This window comes from Geotrypetes seraphini, chromosome 2 (assembly GCF_902459505.1).
Source record: "Geotrypetes seraphini chromosome 2, aGeoSer1.1, whole genome shotgun sequence".
Classification (NCBI taxonomy): domain Eukaryota; kingdom Metazoa; phylum Chordata; class Amphibia; order Gymnophiona; family Dermophiidae; genus Geotrypetes; species Geotrypetes seraphini.
Window position 1 is genome coordinate 65,163,512 of NC_047085.1, and position 22,325 is coordinate 65,185,836.

The 22,325-nt window shown below is 43.0% G+C and overlaps 1 protein-coding gene across 7 annotated transcripts in view; it reads left to right on the forward strand.

The window, feature by feature from the left end:
- The window catches only part of RRM2B (ribonucleotide reductase regulatory TP53 inducible subunit M2B), an 84,934-nt gene extending 62,673 nt beyond the window's left edge, over positions 1-22,261 (forward strand). For all 7 annotated transcript variants that reach the window (XM_033935091.1, XM_033935090.1, XM_033935089.1 and 4 more), the window contains 3 exons: positions 3,230-3,334; positions 5,672-5,785; positions 20,960-22,261. In XM_033935091.1, coding sequence (XP_033790982.1) covers positions 3,230-3,334; positions 5,672-5,785; positions 20,960-21,112 — 372 coding nt within the window. In that variant the 3' untranslated portion in view covers positions 21,113-22,261. The remainder of the gene's footprint in view (positions 1-3,229; positions 3,335-5,671; positions 5,786-20,959) is intronic.
- Positions 22,262-22,325: the final 64 nt, after the last annotated feature.

The following is a 22,325-nucleotide window of genomic DNA, read 5'->3' on the forward strand; positions in this document are numbered from 1 at the left end:
AATCCCATATTTTCTTAAAATCTGGCATGCTGCTGGCCTCGATTACCTGTAGTGGAAGATTATTCCAGCGGTCAACCACCCTTTCGGTGAAGAAATATTTTCTGGTGTCGCCATGAAATTTCCCACCCCAGATTTTCAGTGGATGCCCTCTTGTTGCCTTGGGTCCTTTAAGAAAGAATATATCTTCTTCCACCTCGATATGGCCCATGATATATTTGAACGTCTCGATCATGTCTCCCCTTTCTCTGCGTTCCTCGAGTGAGTAAAGCTGCAACTTACCCAGCCGTTCCTCATACGGGAGATCCTTGAGTCCTGAGACCATCCTGAGTCCTGAGACCATTCGCTGAACCGACTCAATTCTCTGCACATCCTTTTGGTAATTTGGTCTCCAGAATTGTACACAGTATTCCAGATGGGGTCTCACCATGGATCTGTACAACGGCATTATGACCTCGGGCTTAGGGCTGACGAAACTTCTACGGATACAACCCATGATTTGTCTAGCCTTGGATGAAACTTTCTCCACTTGATTGGCAGTCTTCATGTCTTCGCTAATTATCACTCCCCATCACCACAGGAACTCGTTTTTTCATCCTAGCAAGTTCTTTTCCTGTGCCTGCCACATCTCTGCAAGCTCTGTTGGAGGCTTGTGCAGTTGAGGTAGAGATTACAGGAATGGGGCAGGGATAGGGGCAGCAACAAAACCTGCAGGGATGGGACGAGGAAATTGAGTTCCTGCAGGGATGGGGACAAATTTGGCCCCATGTCATACTCTAGTTTGAGGCCTTGTCTCTGGTGGTATGGGCTGCTGTGGCAGCCTCCTTTGTGGCTCAAACATGCCATTCTAAATTGCTTGGCCCACTGTGAAGATCACCCAGTGCAGGGGCAATAGTCCCCATCACAGCGTTGTTGGTCCATCAACAAGCTGGAGCTCCGAGCTATCTGGTTGGCGCTGATTCAGGTTCAGCCCAAGTTGCTGAACAAAGCAGTCACAGTGTTTTCCGACAACACGATAGCAATGGCTTACATTAACAAGCAAGGAGGCACCAGGATTATCAGCCTCCAGAAGGAGGCAAAAGCTCTCTTCCACTGGACGGAGACTCATCTTCTGATCATCACTTCAGCTTATGTCACTGGAGTGCAAAATGAGCAGGCAGACTTCCTCAGCAGGTAGACTCTGGACTGGAGAGAATGGTCCCTCTCACCTCAGGCATTTCAGACCATTGTCGATCATTGGAGCAGACCTATGTTCAATTTCATGGCGACGATGAGCAACAAGAAAGCAATGTGATTCTTCAGCCATAGATACAAGCGCAGAAGTGCTGGGATCAATGCACTGGTTCAGCCTTGGCTGATGGATAAACTCCTATACATGCTCCTTCCCTGGACCATGGTAGGGAGAGTCCTGAGAAGACTGGCCAGGCATCATGGATAGGTTCTCCTAGAGGCCTCAGACTGGCCTCGACACCCCTGGTACGCAGACTTGATGCGTCTTCAAATCGGCCGTCCTCTGAGACTTCAGCCATTCCTGGGACTCCTCTCTCAAGGTCTGATCAACTTGGCAAGATCCAGAGTGCTTTGGTCTCACGGCATGGCTATTGAACACTCAGCTTTGAGCCAGAAAGGCTACTCGGATCTGCTTGTATACATTCTTTTGAAAGCCAAAAAGCCTGCTACATTCACGACATACATCAAGGCATGAGATACCTTCCAATGTTGGTGCCACAAGGAGCAGTTGGATCTTGCCACGGCTTCTGTATCTGCTATCCTGTCCTTTCTTCAAGAAGGTCTGGATATGGGGCTGACAGTTTCCTTACTGAAAGTTCAAGTGGCTGGAATTTCCTATTTTAGGTCCCAGAGTGCCAGATGTTCTCTTTCTGCACACCCGGATGTTGTCAGGTACTTCAAGGGTGCTCTGAGGCTGCAGCCCCCGGTTTATCAGCCCTGTCCACCCTGGAATCTGAACATCATGTTGGAAGGGCTCTCGAGGTCTTCGTTTATGCCCTTGCAGGAAGCCACCCTAATGGACGTGACTATCAAGACAGTGTTTCTGGTTGCCACCACTTATGTGAGGTGTGTCTCCAAACTGCAAGATTTGTCATGCAGGGACCCTTACCTGTGTATCACAAAGACCAGGGTTTTCTTGAGGACCATTCCCTCTTTCATGCCAAAGGTGGTCTCAGCATTTCACATCAACCAGCTTTCCACCCTCAGTTTCTAAGAAGACAGACAGAGTCTTGAAGGTGCTGGATGTCCAGAGGGCTATTTTGCATTACCTGAAGTTCAGAAATGAATTTCATCTCTCGGACCACCTCTTCATGTTGATGAAGCCAGCTTCCAAGGTAACTATTTCAAAATGGATCAGGTCAACTATTTCATCGTCTGTGGTAGGCAGCCTCCTTTCACACTTTGAGTGCATTCGACGAGAGGAATTGCCTCTTCCTGGGCTGAAGCCAGGACGATCCCGCCGGATAAGATTTGCCAGGCGGCGACTTGGTCGTCCCTTCACACTTTTCACCAAGGTTTATAGGGTGAATGTAGCAGATCAAGAGGACTCCTCCTTTGGAGCCTGTGTTTTGAAGGCAGGCTTATATCTCCTACCTGGGGTTTCTGGGACTGCTTAGGTATGTCCCTTGGTTCAGCATACCATCCCTATTGCACTGGAAAAATAGATTAGTTCTTAAGTTGATATCTTTTCCAGTGGATAGGGATGGTATGCTGAATCTCCCATCCATCATTGTCGATGTGTCTGCCTGGACCTCCTGCTACTTGAAGGCTGCGTCTCTGACTTTTATGCCAGCTATAGTAAATTGGAAGACATGGTATATTGTTTGTATATAATTACTTTGGGTTTCCCCAGAGTTCCATAGTTTTTATGACCTTTTGCTAATAAAGATTATTTGTTACTTTCTTCTTCGTAACGTGTTTATGAGCTATGTGTTTTTATTAATGATGCTTTTATTAATGAGCAGATCAAAGTTTTTTTTGGGGGGTCTTCCCGTTCTCCTTCTCCTATGTTCTCCTGTAGCGCTGTTGCCAGCTTTGAAACTCTGACTGGGGGCAGCATAGAGCAGGAAGAAGGAGGAGGTACCGAAAAAGATGATCAGTATCTCCTGCAACAGACTCATGGGAGTGGATGCAAGACCCTTGGTTCAGCATACCATCTCTATCTACTGGAAAGTATATTATCAAAGTAAAAACCTAATCTCATTTTGTCACTTTTTTCCAGGGTCTGCACTGTGATTTTGCTTGCCTGTTGTTTCACTATTTGGTGAATAAACCTTCAGAAAAAAGAGTCAAAGAGATAATTGTTAATGCAGTCAAAATTGAGCAGGTGAGGATTTATCTGAACAGCTCAGCTTGTTTGCATAGAATGAAGATATAGACATAACAGAATTTCTGAAACCTGATGGAATGTGGTGCTATAACGAGTAAATATTTTGTTGAAATGATAAGACAGATTAACTGGAGGAAGAGAGAGCATTATAATTTAAAAATGGCATAGAGTCAAGTGCGATAAAAGTTCTGCAGGAGGCGGAATCTTTATGGATATAGAAATTGGTGAAGGGTATAAGCAATGGGAGTATACTTTTGTCACCCTGACCAAGATGAGAAAGTGGACTGTGCTGTTCTAATAGAAATTGGGAAACTAACTGAATTGTGTATTTATAGGTAATGAGAGTGTTTAGTTACCCCAGAACTTATTGGATAAATGTCTCATCAAGACATGTTAGGAAGGTAATGTTTCTAGGTGATTGCCTCATGCAGTAGCTGGCCTTGAAACTGACTAGAGGCAGAAATACTGTAAAGGAGGACTTATTTTAAGGGATACCGAGTTTATTTTACTGGGCAGATTAGATGGACTGTACAGGCCTTATCATCTATGAAGTTTCTGGTGATGGGGTAGTTTGGCAATAGTAAATATATTTAATCAAAGTTGATATAATTTCCAGAGGGAGTATGTTAAGCATAATTACTACAGTAGTAGTTATCTTTAGAAAGATTATAGTAAAATGATTGCTTCTGCTGTAGCTCCCTGAGGACAAGGAATACCTACAGTTCCTTGAATATAACTTGTCTTGAGGTGCCAGTGAAAAGGCATGAGCTAAATCCAAATCACTATTTGGGAAGTATGAACTACCCTTAAATAATAGGGATACTTCTAGACTCGTCACTCGCTTTGATCCTGCAAATTCAAACTACTTTTAAAAAATGCTTCTATAGATATATATAAAAGATATTATCATGACTAACTTGCATATTGGTGTAACCAAAAAATGTTTGCACCAGCTTCAGATAATGCAGCAAAACTGATAAGAGGATTCCAAGCAGTGTGTTTGCATCAGACATTTTCTACAAGGCTACCAGTACCCTATAGGGCCAAATTTAAAACTATGATTTTCAAGACCGTCAGACAAAATGGGCCAGACTGTCTAAAAAAATAAATTGGCCTTCTAAACATCTTTGAAGCCTCTAAGGTGCTCTCGAAGAGCATCACTGTGTACCCTTATCAGAAGAAATTACATGATGGAATATTCCCTAAACACCTAGGAAAAATCATTCTAACACCCATCTCAAAAGATCAAAATGGTGAAATGAATGATGTTAAGAATTACAGACCAGTAGCTTCAGTCCCACTAAACATCAAGTTGTTAGAAAGTGTGGTAACAAATCAATTCACAAAGTACCTGGAACACCTTAAACTACTATACACTACATAATCAGATTCCAGAAAACACTATAGCACTGAAACACTACTCAGTGCCCTGACATCTGCAATTAGAACATGCATGTGCACTGGACAAGTTCTCGACTTAGCTAGTACATTTGATGTGATAGATCATTTTTGTTCCTCCAACTTTGGACATTCAGTTGAAAACATCCACATTGAATTTAAGACTTTTATTTTTTAAATGCCCCTCCACCTGTGAACTACGGTATCTTTTGGTGACTTGAAATATAAACATACTCATTCAACTACTTTTTTTCTATCAAGCAATTATGTTTGGAACATGTTATCACAGTCAATAAGAACTATTTCAGTACACAGTCCAATGTCACAAAGCTTTAAAGCATTTCTTTTTCAAGAAATAAGTAGTACTGGCTGAATGATTAGGGGAACAGTTTACATATTTTGATTACAAATAATGTTTAAACTGTATATAAGGTTGTTATGCTATTTTGACCTTTTTTGAACTTTCTGTAAATCGCCTTGATCCATTTTGATATAGGTGGGTGATAAATGTGGATTGTAATGTATAATAGTTCGAAAAGCCTCAAGAAATTGAACTTGGACTCAGATCTATTAATACACTTGTTTGGGGTTTGCTAAAGAGTTACTTGGTATATAGCTTCTGTGTAGTAAAATGATCCTGCTACAACAATTTAAAGATTAGAATGAAATAAGTGTGGAATTTGTAAAATGGGCATTAAAAGGCATATTTTTAGAAAATTTTATAAAAGTCCTGTTATAAAGTTATCCATAATAGGGTTTTGGGGTAGTAATTTATTCCAGTATCTAATTTGAGAATACATTTTCTCAGTGATGCAAGGGGAACACTTTACAAAAACACCCTTAACAATTGTAGTAATTTAAGTATAGCTATATCATCTTGGATCTGCTTTTCTTGCTTAGCTATGACAACCTCATACCCTTTTGTCTCTCTCTCAGGAGTTTTTAACTGATGCTTTACCAGTAGGCTTGATTGGAATGAACTGTATGCTAATGAAACAGTATATTGAGTTTGTGGCTGACCATCTACTTGTAGAACTTGGGTTTTCTAAGGTAAGAAGGAAGAACATCACCATGCAGAATAACTGAAGCTTAGTCTGAATAGCATTGTACCCTATCATATAAGCATGTATGTCCTGTAATGTTGTCTGTAATAATTCAGAGACAGAGAATTTATAAACATAGTATATTAGTAAGGTATTTTTATATAATTTCTATTAACACGAGCATAAGAAGTAAAATAAGATTCTTGTACAAACCCCCTTTATTCCGGGACCAGTGGGTTTTATGTATCCTTAGTCGCCAGGCTCTGTAGAAAGCTTCAGATGATTGAAGTCTTAACTCGTCCCTCTGCTAGCATATCCTGGAGCATGCCCCTTGGACTCCAATCTTGCTTTCTACATGCCAGCTTGTAGGAGTTTATTTCTTCTGCTCGTGTTTTCTTTTGCTAGTTTTCAGGATTTTTTTCGGTATTTCCTTCGTGGGTTTGTCCTTGTGCTGTGGAGGTTCCCTGCGGAGACATCTTTTCGAAAGGAGATTGCAGACTGTTGGAGAATGTCTGCTTCTAGGGGGTTCCCTGCGCTACAGTAAGCCCCCTGGACAGCCTGCAGGTCAGATCGAGGCTCCGGGATTGGGAGCTAGCTCACCCCAGGTTTGTCCGCTAGTTGGTGGAACGCGCGGGATGAGCAGTTCCATGGAGGCGTGACCGGGATTGGAGCCAAGGATGACGGAGGTTACTGGCCATAGTGGTCAGGCCGGTGGGGCAATTAGAAGACTTGAAATCCAGCTTCCAGAGGCTTTAGATCTCCCTACATGCTGTTCCAGCATTTCCTGCATTTTCTCCCATTCAGCACAATGGAACAGTGAGTCTCTTCTGACAGCTTGTTTTAGTGATTTGGGGATCTTAAAAAGGGGTTTTGGGGTGGTTTCCCTCCATGCCCTACCCCTCCCTACATCTAAAATCGCCGTTTTTATGGATTCCTGTTCCTTTCCCGGGCTATTATTGCAAAATTGGCACCTGAGCGGCTATCTTGGATTTTGAATAAAACTATATCTTATATAGTTAGGAGCTTCGTTTTTGCTCCACAGATGGCCTCCTGAAGTCAGGATGGGATGGATTCATGCCTCGTTTGCTATGGATGGCTGTCAGCTGCTCAGCCATGTTCCACATGCGCTGCGGCCTGCGAGGGGGGCAAAGTTTGCATAAGTGCGGTGCCTTCTACTTCTGGTGAGACCCTCCTTGAGACTTCTGGCCCAATTTCTGTGAAAATTGCATCTGGGGGCTCTTGGGAGAGCGCTGGCGGTGTATCAGCGAAATGCAAGTGTGGTTTGAACAGGGTAACTTACCAAACCCTGTCCTTAGTTGGCCAGGAATAATGACAATTGTACAAATCTTTTCCAATTTTTTATTAGCTTTAACATGATCAACTTTCAAAAGGCAATCTGAGCAAGGAGACCCGTCAGGTGTGAAAATTGCACCTCTCCTGAAGCAATGCATGGTCTCGGGGAAACCCCTGCCACCAGGTTCACTTATATACTTTTGCAGTGCCTAGTATGACATCACACCTGTCAACTAATCGGCCAACAGAGGCTGTCCTTAGGTTTTTTTTAACAAAAAATTTTCCTTTTAACATAGTTACCAGCTCAAAGAAAAGTTTTACAAATTATACACAGTAATTTCTGAATATATAACACATTAGAGGAAAAGTTTGAATCCAAAATCAACTCTCTATCAGGAAACTCGTGCTTTGGAGAAATCTGACAGCTTCAAATTTCACTGACACTCACAAGAAAAGAAAAACCCAGACCCCCCTTACTGAGAATTTCCTAATATAGGCTTAAACTATACCGCAGAGACAGAGTGGCTCAAAAAGGTGGGGGCATTGCCATATACGTCAAAGAGGGAATTGAATCTACTGGAGAGAACATGCCACAACTGATGGATAAGTTAGAGTCTCTATAGGTCAAAATTCTAGGAACAAATGGCCTGGAAACGAAGATCAGCATCTACTACCGACCCCCAGGGCAGTCCAAAGAAATTGATGGAGAAATGACGGATGAGATTAAACGCAACTGAAAGGGAGGCAACGCAGTTATCATGGGTGACTTCAGCTATCCGGGAATAGACTGGAACCTAGCACCTCCAGCTGTGTTAGGGAGACCAAGTTCTTGGATGCTATAGGCGATTGCTTCCTGAAACAATTTGTCAAGGAAAATACGAGAGGAAATGCAATTCTGGACTTAATTCTAAATGGCCTGTGAGGACCGGCACAAGATGTAAAAGTAGAAGGGACGCTGGGAAACAGCGATCACAATATGATCCGCTTCGATCTGGACGCAGGGGAGAAACATAGGTCCAAAATGACAGCCACGGCACTGAACTTCCAAAAAGGGAATTACGAAGGGATGAGACTCATGGTAGGGAAGAAGATTAAGAAGAGGATAAGCACTGTAAAAACGCTAGAGCAAGCTTGGTCCCTTTTTATGGACACAGTCACCGAGGCAAAATCTATATATACCGCGTATCAACAAGGGATCCAAGAGGAAAAGGAAAAAAGAACCGACGTGGCTCACTGTAGAGGTGGAGGAAGCGATCAGAGACAAGAAAACTTCATTTAAGGAATGGAAAAGATCAAAAACGGATGAAAACTGGAACAAGCTCAAACAACATCAACACAGGTGCCATAAGGCGGTAAAAGGGGCCAAGAGAGACTACGAGGAAAAAATAGCCAAGGAGGCAAAGAACTTCAAGCTGTTCTTTCGATATATTAAGGGGAAACGACCCGCGAAGGAAGCGGTCGGACCGTTGGATGACCATGGAATAAAGGGAGCGCTAAAGGAGGACAAAGCAATCGCCGACAAACTGAACACATTTTTTACCGAAGAAGATTTACACAGCATACCGGAACCCATTAGGCTATATGCTGGAAACGAAGACGGAAAGCTGACAAGATTGACGGTCAGTCTAGAGGAGGTATGTAGGCATATTGATAGGCTTAAGAGTGATAAATCCCCGGGAACGGATGGCATCCATCCGAGGGTTCATCAAAGAACTGAAAGGGACCATAGCTGAACTGCTTCAACTAATAGCCAATCTGTCGATCAAATCAGGAAAGATTCCAGAAGACTGAAAGGTGGCGAATGTTACGCCGATCTTCAAGAAAGGTTCGAGGGGAGATCCAGGAAACTACAGACCGGTGAGTCTGACCTTGGTACTGGGAAAGATGGTAGAGGCGCTGATAAAGGACCACATCATTGATCACCTTGACGGACACGGGCTGAAGAGGACCAGTCAGCACGGTTTTAGCAAAGGTAGATTGTGTTTGATGAACGTCCTGCACTTCTTTGAGGGAGTAAACAGACAGATAGACAAGGGCGACCCGGTCGACATTGTATATCTGGATTTTCAGAAGGCGTTTGACAAGGTTCCGCATGAACGACTACCTCAGAAAATTGCGAGCCATGGAATCGAGGGTGAAATGCTCACGTGGATTAAAATCTGGCTGGAGCATAGGAAACAGAGAGTGGGGGTAAATGGACAATATTTGGACTGGAAGAGCGTCACTAGTGGGGCACTACAGGGCTCAGTGTTTATAAAAGACCTGGACATTGGTACGATGATGAGTGAGATGATTAAATTTGCGGACGATACGAAGTTATTCAGAGAAGTGAGGATAAAGGGGGATTGCGAAGATCTGCAACGTGACATAATCAGGCTTGAGGAATGGGCATCAACATGGCAGATGAGGTTCAACGTGAATAAGTGTAAAGTGATGCATGTAGGTAACAAAAATTTCATGCACAAATACAGGATGTCCAGGGCGGTACTTGGAGAGACCTCCCAGGAAAGAGACTTGGGAATTCTGCAATGTGCAGCGGGGGCAAAAAGGGGGAACAGAATGCTAGGAATGATAAAGAAGGGGATCATGAACAGATCGGAGAAGGTTATCATGCCGCTGTACCGGGCCAAGATGCGCCCTCACCTGGAGTATTGCGTCCAGCACTGGTCGCCGTACATGAAGAAGGGCACGGTACTACTCGAAAGGGTCCAGAGAAGAGAGACTAAGATGGTTAAGGGGCTGGAGGAGTTGCCGTACAGCGAAAGATTAGCGAAACTTGGCCTTTTCTCCCTCGAACAGAGGAGATTGAAAGGGGACATGATTGAAACATTCAAGGTACTGAAGAGAATGGACTTAGTAGATAAGCACAGGTTGTTCACCCTCTCCGAGGTAGGGAGAACGAGAGGGCACTTTCTAAAATTGAAAGGGGATAGATTCTGTACGAACATTAGGAAGTTCTTCTTCACCCAGAGAGTGGTAGAAACCTGGAATGCTCTTCCGGAGTCTGTCATAGGGGAAAATACCCTCCAGGGATTCAAGACAAAGACAAGTTCCTACTGAACCAGAATGTGTGCAGGTAGGGCTAGTCTCAGTTAGGGCGCTGGTCTTTGACCAGAGGGCCGCTGCATGAGCGGACTGCTGGGCACGATGGACCACTGGTCTGACCCAGCAGTGGCAATTCTTATGTTCTTATGTAAAGGAGCCCTGAAACAGCCAACAGGCCTCCTTGAATGTCACAGAGTGGAGAGAATTGCCCAGCTTAAAGGTCAAATAGGTCAAACTGCAGATGTTGGTTTTCAGGATTTCTTCAGGTTTAAAATATATAAAAATACAATTTTCAAAACTAATTCTCATGTTTAAACATACATGCACACACATAATCAAACCCATTCTCTCACATTTTTTGAGGCTCCAAAACATTCATTAACCATTCAATACTTAAATACAAACTATATTCACTTTCTTCTATACCCAGCATTGGAATGCCAGGACCATCTGTTAATACTTAAGCCACGAGGTTTCATGACAATCCAGACAAAGAACACTAGAAACCCAGGCCTTTTTTAAGCGGGAAACCTTCAGTATTTTAGACAAAGAAAGATGAAAAATGGAGTCAGATCAATACCTCTTTAAGATCTGGCTTAATGGAATCAGATTAATACCTCTATATCAGTGGTTCTTAACCTTGTCCTGGGGACCACCCAGCTAGTCAGGTTTTCAAGATATCCCTAATGAATATGCATGAGAGAGATCTGCATATAATGGAAGTGACAGGTATGCAAATCTCTCTCTTGCATATTCATTAGGGATATCTTGAAAACCCGACTGGCTGGGGAGTCCCCAGGACAGAGTTGAGAACCATTGCTCTATATGATCTGGCTTAATCCAGAAGAATACATAAAGAGAATATTATTATGCTTTTCCTTAATATTAATCTGTAGTGTTTTTCTGGCCTTTGCTACACTCCATATTCAGATTTTTATTTTTGTATTTATGCACCAACTTTTCATTAGTTTTTATTGGACATGGCCTTAACTATCACATATGCATCTAACTAGATTTACCCAGAACCATATGAAAGGCAGGTGTCATATGTAGAAAAATCTACAATATATACTGCAAACATGTCTTGCACACTATCCATTCCATTACAGCATTATAGCGCCCCCTACCAGCCAGCCAGCGCCACTACTCAGGTTCCAGAGAAAAGCCTCATAAATCTTCCAAGCACTCTTAAGTCTGAGGTGCACAGGGCGGCTCTCGCCACGGGAGATCTTTTTCCCCTGGAATTTGTGAATATGCTCTATCAGGCATACTTCATTAAGAAATTCATGTCTGTGGTCACCCCACGGACATCTGGGCCGTCCGTGGGGGCTAAGCCTCCGCTCGGCCCGAGTCTTTCATTTAGTTCCCCGATAGGGACCCTAGAGCAAAAAAGGGCGCTGCCCATGATTGCGTTGGGCGCTCTCTCAATCCCTCTGCTTTCGAAGGGAGGCTCGGTGGCATCCACAGATATGGCAAATTTGGCAGAGCTCCATGATCAGGATCCATGTGGGTCCCGGGACCTGGCTGACGATCCCACAGTATGCAGGTTCTTCATATCTGCTCGTCTGGAGGACATCATTACAGAATCTCTGCAGGAATTAAAACTGCATCCAGATCAGCTGGTTCAGGAGGAATGTTCTCTCAAGAGTGATCAGAGGCCACTAACTGCCTCCTTTCCTGATAACCCCGATGTTGTTCATATCCTGTCGGAGATTTGGGATAATCTGGAGGGTCCCCTGAAATGCGCTCAGGCCATGGCAAGGCTTTATCCCATGGCGGTCGGTTTTACCAAGCACTTTGCTTCTCCAAAGATAGATTCAGCTGTGGCTCAGGACACCAAGTGTACTTCCCTCCCTTCTGATGAAAGGGAGTGGTCCTGAAGGATGTTTAGGACAGGTGTGTAGATTTCATCCTTAAACGCCTTTTTGATTTGGCTGAGGCTGGTGTCAAGGCAGTGACAGCCTCATCCTTCATTGCATTGCGTCCTTCGTTCCTGTGTGCCACTCCAAACTACGCCATGACCCTGACACTGCACCCTGCTAACATGAGGGACCCCCACAGATGTTAGATACAATCATATGCCTCCTGGGAATAGGAACATACTTATTGTACCTGAATTAAAAGAGAAAAGTGCTGACATTTTACATAATGTGGAATAACAATTTTTATGTAGTAACTTTGCCACCAATATGTAAATTGCTGTGTTTTTCTACCTCCATTGCTTCAGTGGCACCAGGGGAGTTTCTGGCCTCCCTGGATCTCACGGAGGCATATCTTCATATCCCCATTTTTCCGGTGCACAGGAAGTTTCTGTGGTTTCACATCCTGAAGCAGCACTTTCAGATTGCGGCTCTTCCTTTCGGATTGGCAATGGCATCAGGACCTTCACCAAGATGATGGTGGTAGTGGCAGCGCATCTCCGCTCTCTGGGTGTCCTGGTCCGTCTGTATCTGGACGATTGGTTGATCAGAGCTCCCTCTCTGGCCGAGAGGATTCAGGCAGTTCAGTAGATGGTTCATTTGCTGCAGCATCTGAGCTGGATGATCAACCTTCAAAAGAGTCACTTGGAGCCCACCCAGGATTTGGAGTACCTGGGGATCCACTTTCACACGGGACAGAACAAAGTGTTCCTTCTCATATCCTGTCAAGAGAAGATTCAGAAAGTCATCAGAGATCTTCTGGCCACTCAGACCCTGACGGCCTGGCAGTATCTCCAGGTCCTGGGGCTCATGGTGGCGATGATTGATATAGTTCCATGAGCTAGAGCCAGACTGCATCCCTTGCAGGAGGCGCTGTTGTCCTGATGGAATCCGCAGTGGGACCCATTGCTTGCCCTCCTGCCTTGGACTATGGCGGCGTGCAGCAGCATGGTGTTGTGGCTGCATCCCCTGTTACTGGCCAGGGGCCTTCCGCTCTGGAATTAGGATTTGGTGACTCTGTCAACGGACGCATGTCTCTCCGGTTGGGGGGCAGTTTGTATGTCTATTCCGGTACAGGGCCAGTGGGTGCCCTTGGAGAGCAAGTGGTCAATCAATCACCTGGAACTGAGGGCGATTCATCTGGCCCTCTTTCATTTCCAGGGTCATCTCTGTCATCAAGCTATCCAAGTGTTCTCAGACAATGCCACGGTGGTGGCTTATGTCAACTGGTAGGGGGACACAAGGAGTCCCTTCATGAGCGTAGGGGGGCACAAGGAGTCCCTTCAGGCCTGGTTGCTCTTTTGCTGGGCTCACTTGGCAGGTGTGGACAACGTTTAGGTAGACTTTCTCAGTCGTTAGACCCTGGACCCTGGAGAGTGTTCTCTCTCCCGGAGAGCGTTCGAGTGCATAGTGCACCGATGGGGGGCACCAGTGGTCAACCTCATGGCAACTGCGGTGAACAAGAAAGCTGATTGGTTTTACAGTCGAGAGGCTGGCAGCGATGGCCTGGACACTGGTTCAGGGTCGTATTTATGCCTTCCCTCCATGGCCCATGATAGGGCATCTTCTGCGCTGCATAGCAGAGCACCCAGGGCTGGTGATCTTAGTGGATCCCGATTGGCCGAGGTGACCATGGTATGCTGACCTAGTGTGGCTCCGGCTTGGCCAGGGGCTGCGATTGCCCTGTTACCCTCTGCTCCTTACAAAGGGGCCGATCGCTCTGCAGAACCCAGTCCACTTTGGTCTTAAGGCATGGCTCTTAAGTGTGCAGCCTTGACAGCCCAGGGCTATTCTACTGCGGTGATAGCTACATTGCTTCACAGCAAACAGAATTCCACGGTGGCGGCCTACTCAAAACAGTATTGCAAATTTCCCAACTCTCCCCACCGTCATAATTCAAAGGCATCAACTTTCTTCCTGTCTTTCACAGTCCAACTTTCCCATCCATATTACATTACTGAAATACCCTTTAAGTAGCTAAATGAATACATATATTAAGTGAACCTGATTTTAGTGTTTTGAAAGGGTAAGAAAAGTTTGTAAATAAAATAATATTTGAAAATATCTGAGTTCTATTAGGCCTGGATTCTATAAACAGGGTCATTGTTGGCGGCCTTAAAAACAGCTGCCAACAGACATCACCCTTATTGTTTTATGGGGTGATGCCGAAAGCCTTATCTTTTCAAGATGAGGCTTTGGCTCCTAGAGATCCTAAGGCTGAACCTCAGGAAGTTACTTTAAAAGATGTATGGTTAATTAATACTCGAATGGAGGGGTTATTAAAATCTGTGGTGACACAGAATGTAAAATTTTCAAAGGAAGTGATTGATAAGTTTGTGAATGTTGATTCAAACTTAAAGATTATAGAAAAATCTATTAGGTCAACAGAGTCCCAAATGCTTACCTTACAAGCAGTCTCCTCATCAGCTGTTAAGGATTTTCATATTACTCATTTGAAATTTGAAAAAATGGAGAACTTGCAGAGAGCAAAAAATCTACGTCTAGTCAATTTTCCCAAAACTCATTTGATTTCCCCTGAAATATTGGTCAAGAAATATTTTAAGGAAGTTTTGGGAATGGCTGACATAGAAAATTTGCCTCTAACAAATCTATATTATATTCCTCAGAAGAAAAAAGTTTCCATAGAACCGGGTATAGATCAGTTGGAACAGATTGATTTTGATTTAACTGGTTTCTTAGAGGACTCACAGGATATAATCCAAACTAGATCTACACTCTTAATAACATGTACGAGAGAAATAGATAAATCCTTAATAATGAAAGCTTATTTTCAGAATAAACAAACAAAATTTTGTGGAGACAATGTATTAATATTTCCAGATGTGGCCCAAGCAACACAATTAAGAAGAAAATCCTTTTTGGTTTTGAAATCTAGGGTATTAGCTTTGGGAGCCACATTCTATTTAAAGTTTCCCTGTAAATGTTTGATTAAATTTCAGGAAAATGATTATGTTTATTGGGACTCAATGCAGTTAGAACAATTTTTACAACGTCATGAAACAAGTTCACCTTCTTCTCTCACCACATAATTAATAATTTGGAGTTTTGATTTGTATTTATACACCAGAATGTTTGATCTTTATTGATCAGGATTATATTTAAATATGTCTGTTTCATCTACCTGTTTTCTCTCTCAATTATGTGGACTAGAGGAAATTATATAAAACAGCTGCCGACCATGTGTCAATCATGCAATGGCACTGTTTATAGAATTGCAGCTGCGTAAAACATAGGTGCTGAAAGGAAAGATTAGGTTCATACCTTGTTAATCTTCTTTCTAGTAGACATACACTCTATTCCTGAACACTCGGGTAGTCATCATCTTCTCGCGAGAACTCTTATATGGAGTTTCACTTGCATTCTTTTGCTCCTCCTATCCCTTTGGGCTGTCCTTCAACTCCTCAGTGCTTAACAAAGCTGACAGTCAGTCATGAAATGTAAACAGAAGAGGGAGGGCTATGGGGTCTCTCCCTGAGAAAAATGTCTGTTCTGCTCATTCAGGAAACTGCTTAGCAACAAGCAGCAATGCCAAAGTACGCTCCTGCTTGGTACTGCTCAGCAGCTGAAAACGGAACTAACGCCAGGAGCGCAGTAAGCTAGAAGATATATGGTGATCTGCTTATGAAGCTTTTGAATTATCTTCCACAGCCTCAGCTATGTCAGTAGCAATTAAACGTCTCACATGGCTAAGAGTCTCAGATATGGACATCAATCTTTAGGACAGATTAGCAAACATTCCCTGCTTGAGAGATGAGCTGTTTGGTGACTCTATTGAAAATGCCACACAAAAATTCACTGATCATGAGAAACATTGGGATGCTTTGGTTAAATCCAAGTCTAAGCCTTCAACTTCTAAATCTTTTAAGCTGCCTTCTTCATATCCAGCTGTCCCTCCTAGACTGCAGCAGAAAAAAACAAAAACAGCACCCTCTGAAATCTCAATCAGCAGCTCTTCAAAAGCCTGCTCATTCTTTTTGACGGGCTTCTAGAGATCATAGCCGCTGTTCCTCTTTCTCAGCCTCTTCCTCAATCAATCGGAAGTCAGCTCCAACTGTATTATCCCCATTGGAAACTGATAACCACAGACCTCTGGGTTCTAAAAGTCATTCGAGAGGGGATACTCTCTTCACTTCATCAGTGTGCCTCCAGATCATCCTCCAAGAGAGTCTTCTTTCAACCCTCAGCAGACGTCTCATCTTCTTCGGGAGATAGAATCCTTTCTTCTTCTCAATGCTATAGAAAAGGTTCCACCTGTGTATTTTCTCATCCCAAAAAAGACAGGAGGTCTGCATCCAATCTTAGACCTCAGAGGCTTGAACAAGTTTCTAGTGAAGGAAAAGTTTTAGATGTCCTTGACAACTTTATATCCCCTCTTAGATCTCAATGACTGGCTATGCTCTCTAGATCTCAGAGAGGCTTATACTCGCATTTCAGTGAATCTGACCTCCATGAAATTTCTCAGATTTCCTCAGATATTAATACAAGGTCCTGCCCTTTGGCCTTGCATCCTCTCCCAGAGTATTCACCAAGTCTTTGGTTGTAGTGGCAGGGGCATTGTGGGCTCAGGGTCTCCAGGTGTTCCCCTATCTGGATGATTGGCTGATCAAAGTTCCAATCTCTAAAGGGGTGATTGCAGTGACTCACTTAAAAATTCTCTTCCTTCAGACTCTGCAATTTATCGGAGCTCTGCTAGATACCATTCATTTCGGAGCATTTCTCTCTCAGCAAAGACTAGTAAATTTGATTCAACTTTGGTTACTGTGGATGGGCAGACTAGATGGGTCATTTGGCCTTTATCTGTCATCATTTTTCTATGTTTCTATCACTCTCAGCCAGGCAAATGATGGTACTACTTGGTTACATGGCTTCCATGGTGCATGTTACTCCATTTGTGAAACTTCATCTCAGGATGCCTGAATGGATTCTCGCATCTCAGTGGTCTCGAGCTCTTGGCTCACTGTTTCAACACATTACGGTCACTCCTTCACTTCGACAATCTCTGCAGTGGTGGATGAACTCTTCCAATCTTTCTAGAGGACTGTTGTTCCACATACCTCCACATCAGAAGGTTCTGACAATAGACTCATCCACCTACGCTTGGGGGGCTCGTCTGGATGGTCTTCGCACTTAAGGTCACTGGTCTGCCTAGGACCAGCTTTGCCATATCAATCTGTTGGAACTCAGAGGAATCTACAATGCTCTCAAAGCATATCAGCACATTGTCACCAACCAAGTCCTTCTTATCCACACGGACAATCAGGTCGAAATGTATTACATAAACAAGCAAGGCGGCACGGGCTCTCTCTGTCTTTGTCAGGAGGCCCAAAAGATTTGGACCTGGGCGATTGCTCAAAATATATTTCTGAAAGCAATATATATTCAAGGGGAAAATAATTTTCTTCCAGACAAATTCAGCAGGTTTCTTCAGCCACACGAGTGGACGCTCAACTCTGCAGTTCTGAATCACATCTTCTCTCAGTGGGGGACTCCTCAGATAGACTTGTTTGAGTCCCTCCTCAACCACAAGCTGCCCCAATTTTGCTCCAGGCAATACTCTCCTCACCGTCTAGAAGCGGATGCTTTTCTACTGGATTGGACACACAAGTTTCTCTATATGTTTCCTCCAATCCCTTTTATCCTCAAGATGCATGTCAAGCTCAAATGGGAGGAGGTTGTTGTATAGTTATCCTGCCGTTGTATTGGGCGATGGTGCGCCCGCATCTGGAGTACTGCGTCCAATATTGGTCGCCATACCTAAAGAAGGATATGGCGATACTTGAGAGGGTTCAGAAGAGAGCAACACGTTTGATAAAAGGTATGGAAAACCTTTCATACGCTGAAAGATTAGAGAGACTGGGGCTTTTTTTGCTGGAGATATGATAGAGGGGATATGATAGAGACTTATAAGATCACGAAGGGCATAGAGAAAGTGGAGAGGGACAGATTCTTCAAACTTTCGACAACTACAAGAACGAGAGGGCATTCCGAAAAATTAAAAGGGGACAGATTCAGAACCAATGCTAGGAAGTTCTTCTTCACCCAATGGGTGGTGGACACCTGGAATGCGCTTCCAGAGAGAGTATTGGAGTTCAAGAAGGGATTGGACAATTTTCTGAAGGAAAAGGGGATAGAAGGGTATAGATAGAGGGCTAGTATACAAGTCCTGGACCTGATGGGCCGCCGCGTGAGCGGACTGCTAGGCATGATGGACCTCAGTTCTGACCCTGCAGAGGCACGGCTTATGTTTTTATGATGCTTATAGCTCCTCAGTGGCCCAGACAACCCTTGTTTTCCCTTCTACTTCAACTCAGTATCAAAGAACCAATCCCACTTCAGATTTGTACATTTCTTCTCATACAGAGTCACGGATCTCTTCTTCATCCCAATCTTCAGTCATTGCACCTGACAGCTTGGTACCTCTCGGGCTGACATCAGCTGACCTTCAGCTTTCCCAGCCTGTCAGACTTATTTTAGAAGCATCAAGAAAACCGTCTACCGAACAGTGTTATCAGCAGAAATGGAAACGGTTTTCCTCGTGGTATACTCTTCATCATCATGCTAAATCCACCTTTGTATCTTCAGTATTGGATTACCTTCTACATTTATTCAATTCAGGCCTCAAGACCACTTAGATTAGAGTTAATCTTAGTGCTATCACTGCTTTTCATAGACCAGTTGATGGAAAACCTCTCACTGCTCATCCTCTTGTATCCAGATTTATGAGAGGATGTTTCAATGTTTCAATGGGATCTTAATGTGATTCTTGCTAGACAAATGAAGCCTCCTTTTGAACCAATGTCTACGACTCATCTCAAATACCTCACTTGGAAACTGGTTTTTGTCATCTCCTTTACTTCTGCTCGAAGAGTAAGTGAACATCAAGCGCTGATGGCGGACCCACCCTTCACAGTGTTCCACCATGACAAAGTTGTGCTTCACACCCATCCAAGATTCCTTCCTAAAGTCGTCACTGAATTTCATCTCAATCAATCTACTGTACTCCCAGTGTTTTTTCCTAAGCCTCATTCTCATTCTGGAGAAATGGTTCTTCACAATCTAGACTGCAAAAGAGCGTTGGCTTACTACTTGCAGAGAACTCAGCCACATAGATCTTCTCAACTTTTCATTTCCTTTGATCCTAATAAGTTGGGATGTCCTGTATCCAAGAGAACAATTTCTACATCAAGTTTATCAAGTTTATTATGTAATTTGATTAATCGCCTATTCTACATTCTAGGCGATATACAAACAATAATGAGTGAATAAAAACTTGGGGTAGTTATTACATAGACAAATAAAATTACATAATTACAAAAACTTACAATCATGAAACATTAGGAAAACTATATTTAAAGGGTTACATTCAGTATCAAATTTTATATTTCAGGATTACAACATTAGGGAGGGAATAAAAGCACAAATAAGAAAATAAAAGATTAAGAAGGATTATAAAGTTATTTATTAACTAAAAACATCATTGAGTACTAACTAAAAGCATCATTGAATAAAAAACTTTTAAGCTTAGTCTTGAAATTAACTAAGTTCTTTTCTTCTCTTATATAAATAGGAAGATTATTCCAAGATTGTGGGGTGGTCACTGAAAAAATAGTAAGCCGTCTAGTGTTTATAACTTTCAATGAAGGAATAGCCAATAGATGTTGGTCCTGAGATCTAAGTGTTCTTGTAGTTATATAGGGAATTAGAACTCTAAAAATAAAAGCTGGGGTTTGGGACATTATTGATTTGAACGTAAGCAAACAAATTTTATATAGAATACGATGTGCCACGGGGAGCCAGTGGGATTCTTTAAGTAACATGGTTAGCAGCTTGTATCACCTTCTGCTGTGCTCAGGCTGGGCTCCAACTGGAGAGTCGAGTCACAGCCCACAAAATCCGAGCTATGACAGCTTCAGTTGCTTTCCTACACTCCACTCCTATTGATGAAATCTGTAAAGGTACTACTTGGTCCTCAGTTTATACATTCATATCACACTACTGTCTGGAATCTTATTCCAGACAGGATGGTCATTTCGGCCAAGCAGTATTGCAAAATGTATTTTCTTAATGGCCAACACTCCCTCCATCCCTTTCTAGTAAGCTAGGGAGTTCCTGCTGCCTGCTTGTCCTGAGATAAAACACAGTTACTTACTGTGACAGGTGTTATCCAGGGACAGCAGGCAGATATTTTCACAACCCACCCACCTCCCCTGGTTGGCTTCTTAGCTTGCTTACGGAACTGAGGAGCCGTGAGCAGCATCTGGCAGGAAGGCACTCGCGCATACATGGTGCAGACAGTTCACAAACTTTCCTAAGTTCTTAAAGTGGCAACGCACTTTTAAAGCTGTCTGTACCGTAGCTCCATGGCTGACATCACCCACATTTGAGAATATCTGCCTGCTGTCCCTGAATAACACCTGTTACGGTAAGTAACTGTGCTTTTTAAAACCGTGTTATTTGTATTGTATAATAGCAACAGTGCATTTGGCATCAGGCATAATTGATAAGTGCTTTTATTATGGTACATGCTTTGAGCTAAAGCAGTGGTTCTCAACCCTGTCCTGGGGACCCCCCCAGCCAGTCGGGTTTTCAAGATATCCCTAATGAATATGCATGAGAGAGATTTGCATAAAATGGAAGTTACAGGTATGCAAATCTCTCTCATGCATATTCATTAGGGATATCTTGTAAACCCGACTGGCTAGGGGGTCCCCAGGACAGGGTTGAGAACCACTGAGCTAAAGGGAACAATACGCGTTACTTGATGATGCTTTCTTCCCTCCTTTGGAAAGTGGTATTATTTAGTAAACATATTACTTCCCAGCCTTAGAATCACGCTTATAAAAAATAAAGTTGATTTTAGAACAAAATTTCATGATGTCTTTTTATTTGAATTTTTCTTTCAGGTTTTTCAGGTGGAAAACCCCTTTGATTTCATGGAGAATATTTCATTAGAAGGGAAAACCAATTTTTTTGAGAGAAGAGTATCTGAGTACCAACACTTTGCAGTCATGGCACGAACATCAGACCACGTTTTTACTCTTGATGCTGACTTTTGAATACTCTGTTGTTTGGTGGCATCTCTTAGCTGTCCCTGCTGCACTGGAACAGAGTTCCTTGTTTAGCCTATCTTTTACTACTTTGTATTTGTACTAAAGTGAAGAAAAGGATGGTTTGGGCTACTGCAGTGTTCCATAAATCCTTCGAGTGGCAGCAGAATGAAAGGTGTGTGAGTGCTGCCATCGTGCTGTATGGCTGATTTTTTTTTTATATATCCTGGCACTCACATCACTAAACCTCCAGACACAGGCAACGCTAGTCTTCTGGCTACTCTGAATTACTGATGCTGTGCCTGGCACTCAAAGGATGTACAAATTAACCTCTCCATTCAAATATTTGCCATTTCGATTCAGTTTTTATACCACGGAAATTGGAGCAATTTGGCATATTCAGGAATCAATCTCTGCTTCTAGTGGCTCCTCTTGGCTGGTAGTTTTGCTGTGAACAATTCATTGGTTTTGTATACACATCTCAAGAAGCTGTTTTGAAAACAGCCTTCCAGCCCTGTTTTGATTGCACTGTTTGCTGCTTGCTTTTTGGCCGAGTACCATTTTAAATGATTCACTCTGGTGTGAAATATCCTGCTTCTATTTGTTTTATTCTGCTCTAACATGTAAACCGGTGGTTCTTAAACCTGTTCTGGGGGACCTCCAGCCAGTCGGCTTTTCAAGATATCCCCAGTGAATATGCAGGAGGCAGACTTGCATATAATAGAGATGACAGACATGTATATCTGCCTCCTGCATATTCATTAGGGTATCTTAAAAACCCATGTGGCTGGGGAGGCCCTAGGACAGGTTTAAGAACCACTGACAGATTAACCTCATTATGGGTATAGTGGGGAATTGAAGTCTTCTTTTTTTAAAATCATAACCCAAAATGCTTTCGGTTTTTTTGTTTTTTGTTGGTTTTTTCCTGTTAAATTCACATTAGCTGTTATATAAGAGCAGGAATAACAAATAGCCTCCCAAATATTGTAAAGTTCTCATAATGTTCCCTGTTTAGATCATTGTACTGGAAAGGGAACACCTGTAGCTCTTTCAGAATTAAGTCATTTTAATTTTAAGGGATTCTTCCTTTTTTTATATACATAAAGTCCTAGCAGTGGTCAATATTCCCTGAGTATTGACAAAATTGACAGAGCTGAGGGCAGAAACAGGGGAGGTGGGGCCCAAAGTTTATTTCCTTCAAATTGAAGACAGGCTTGGGGCC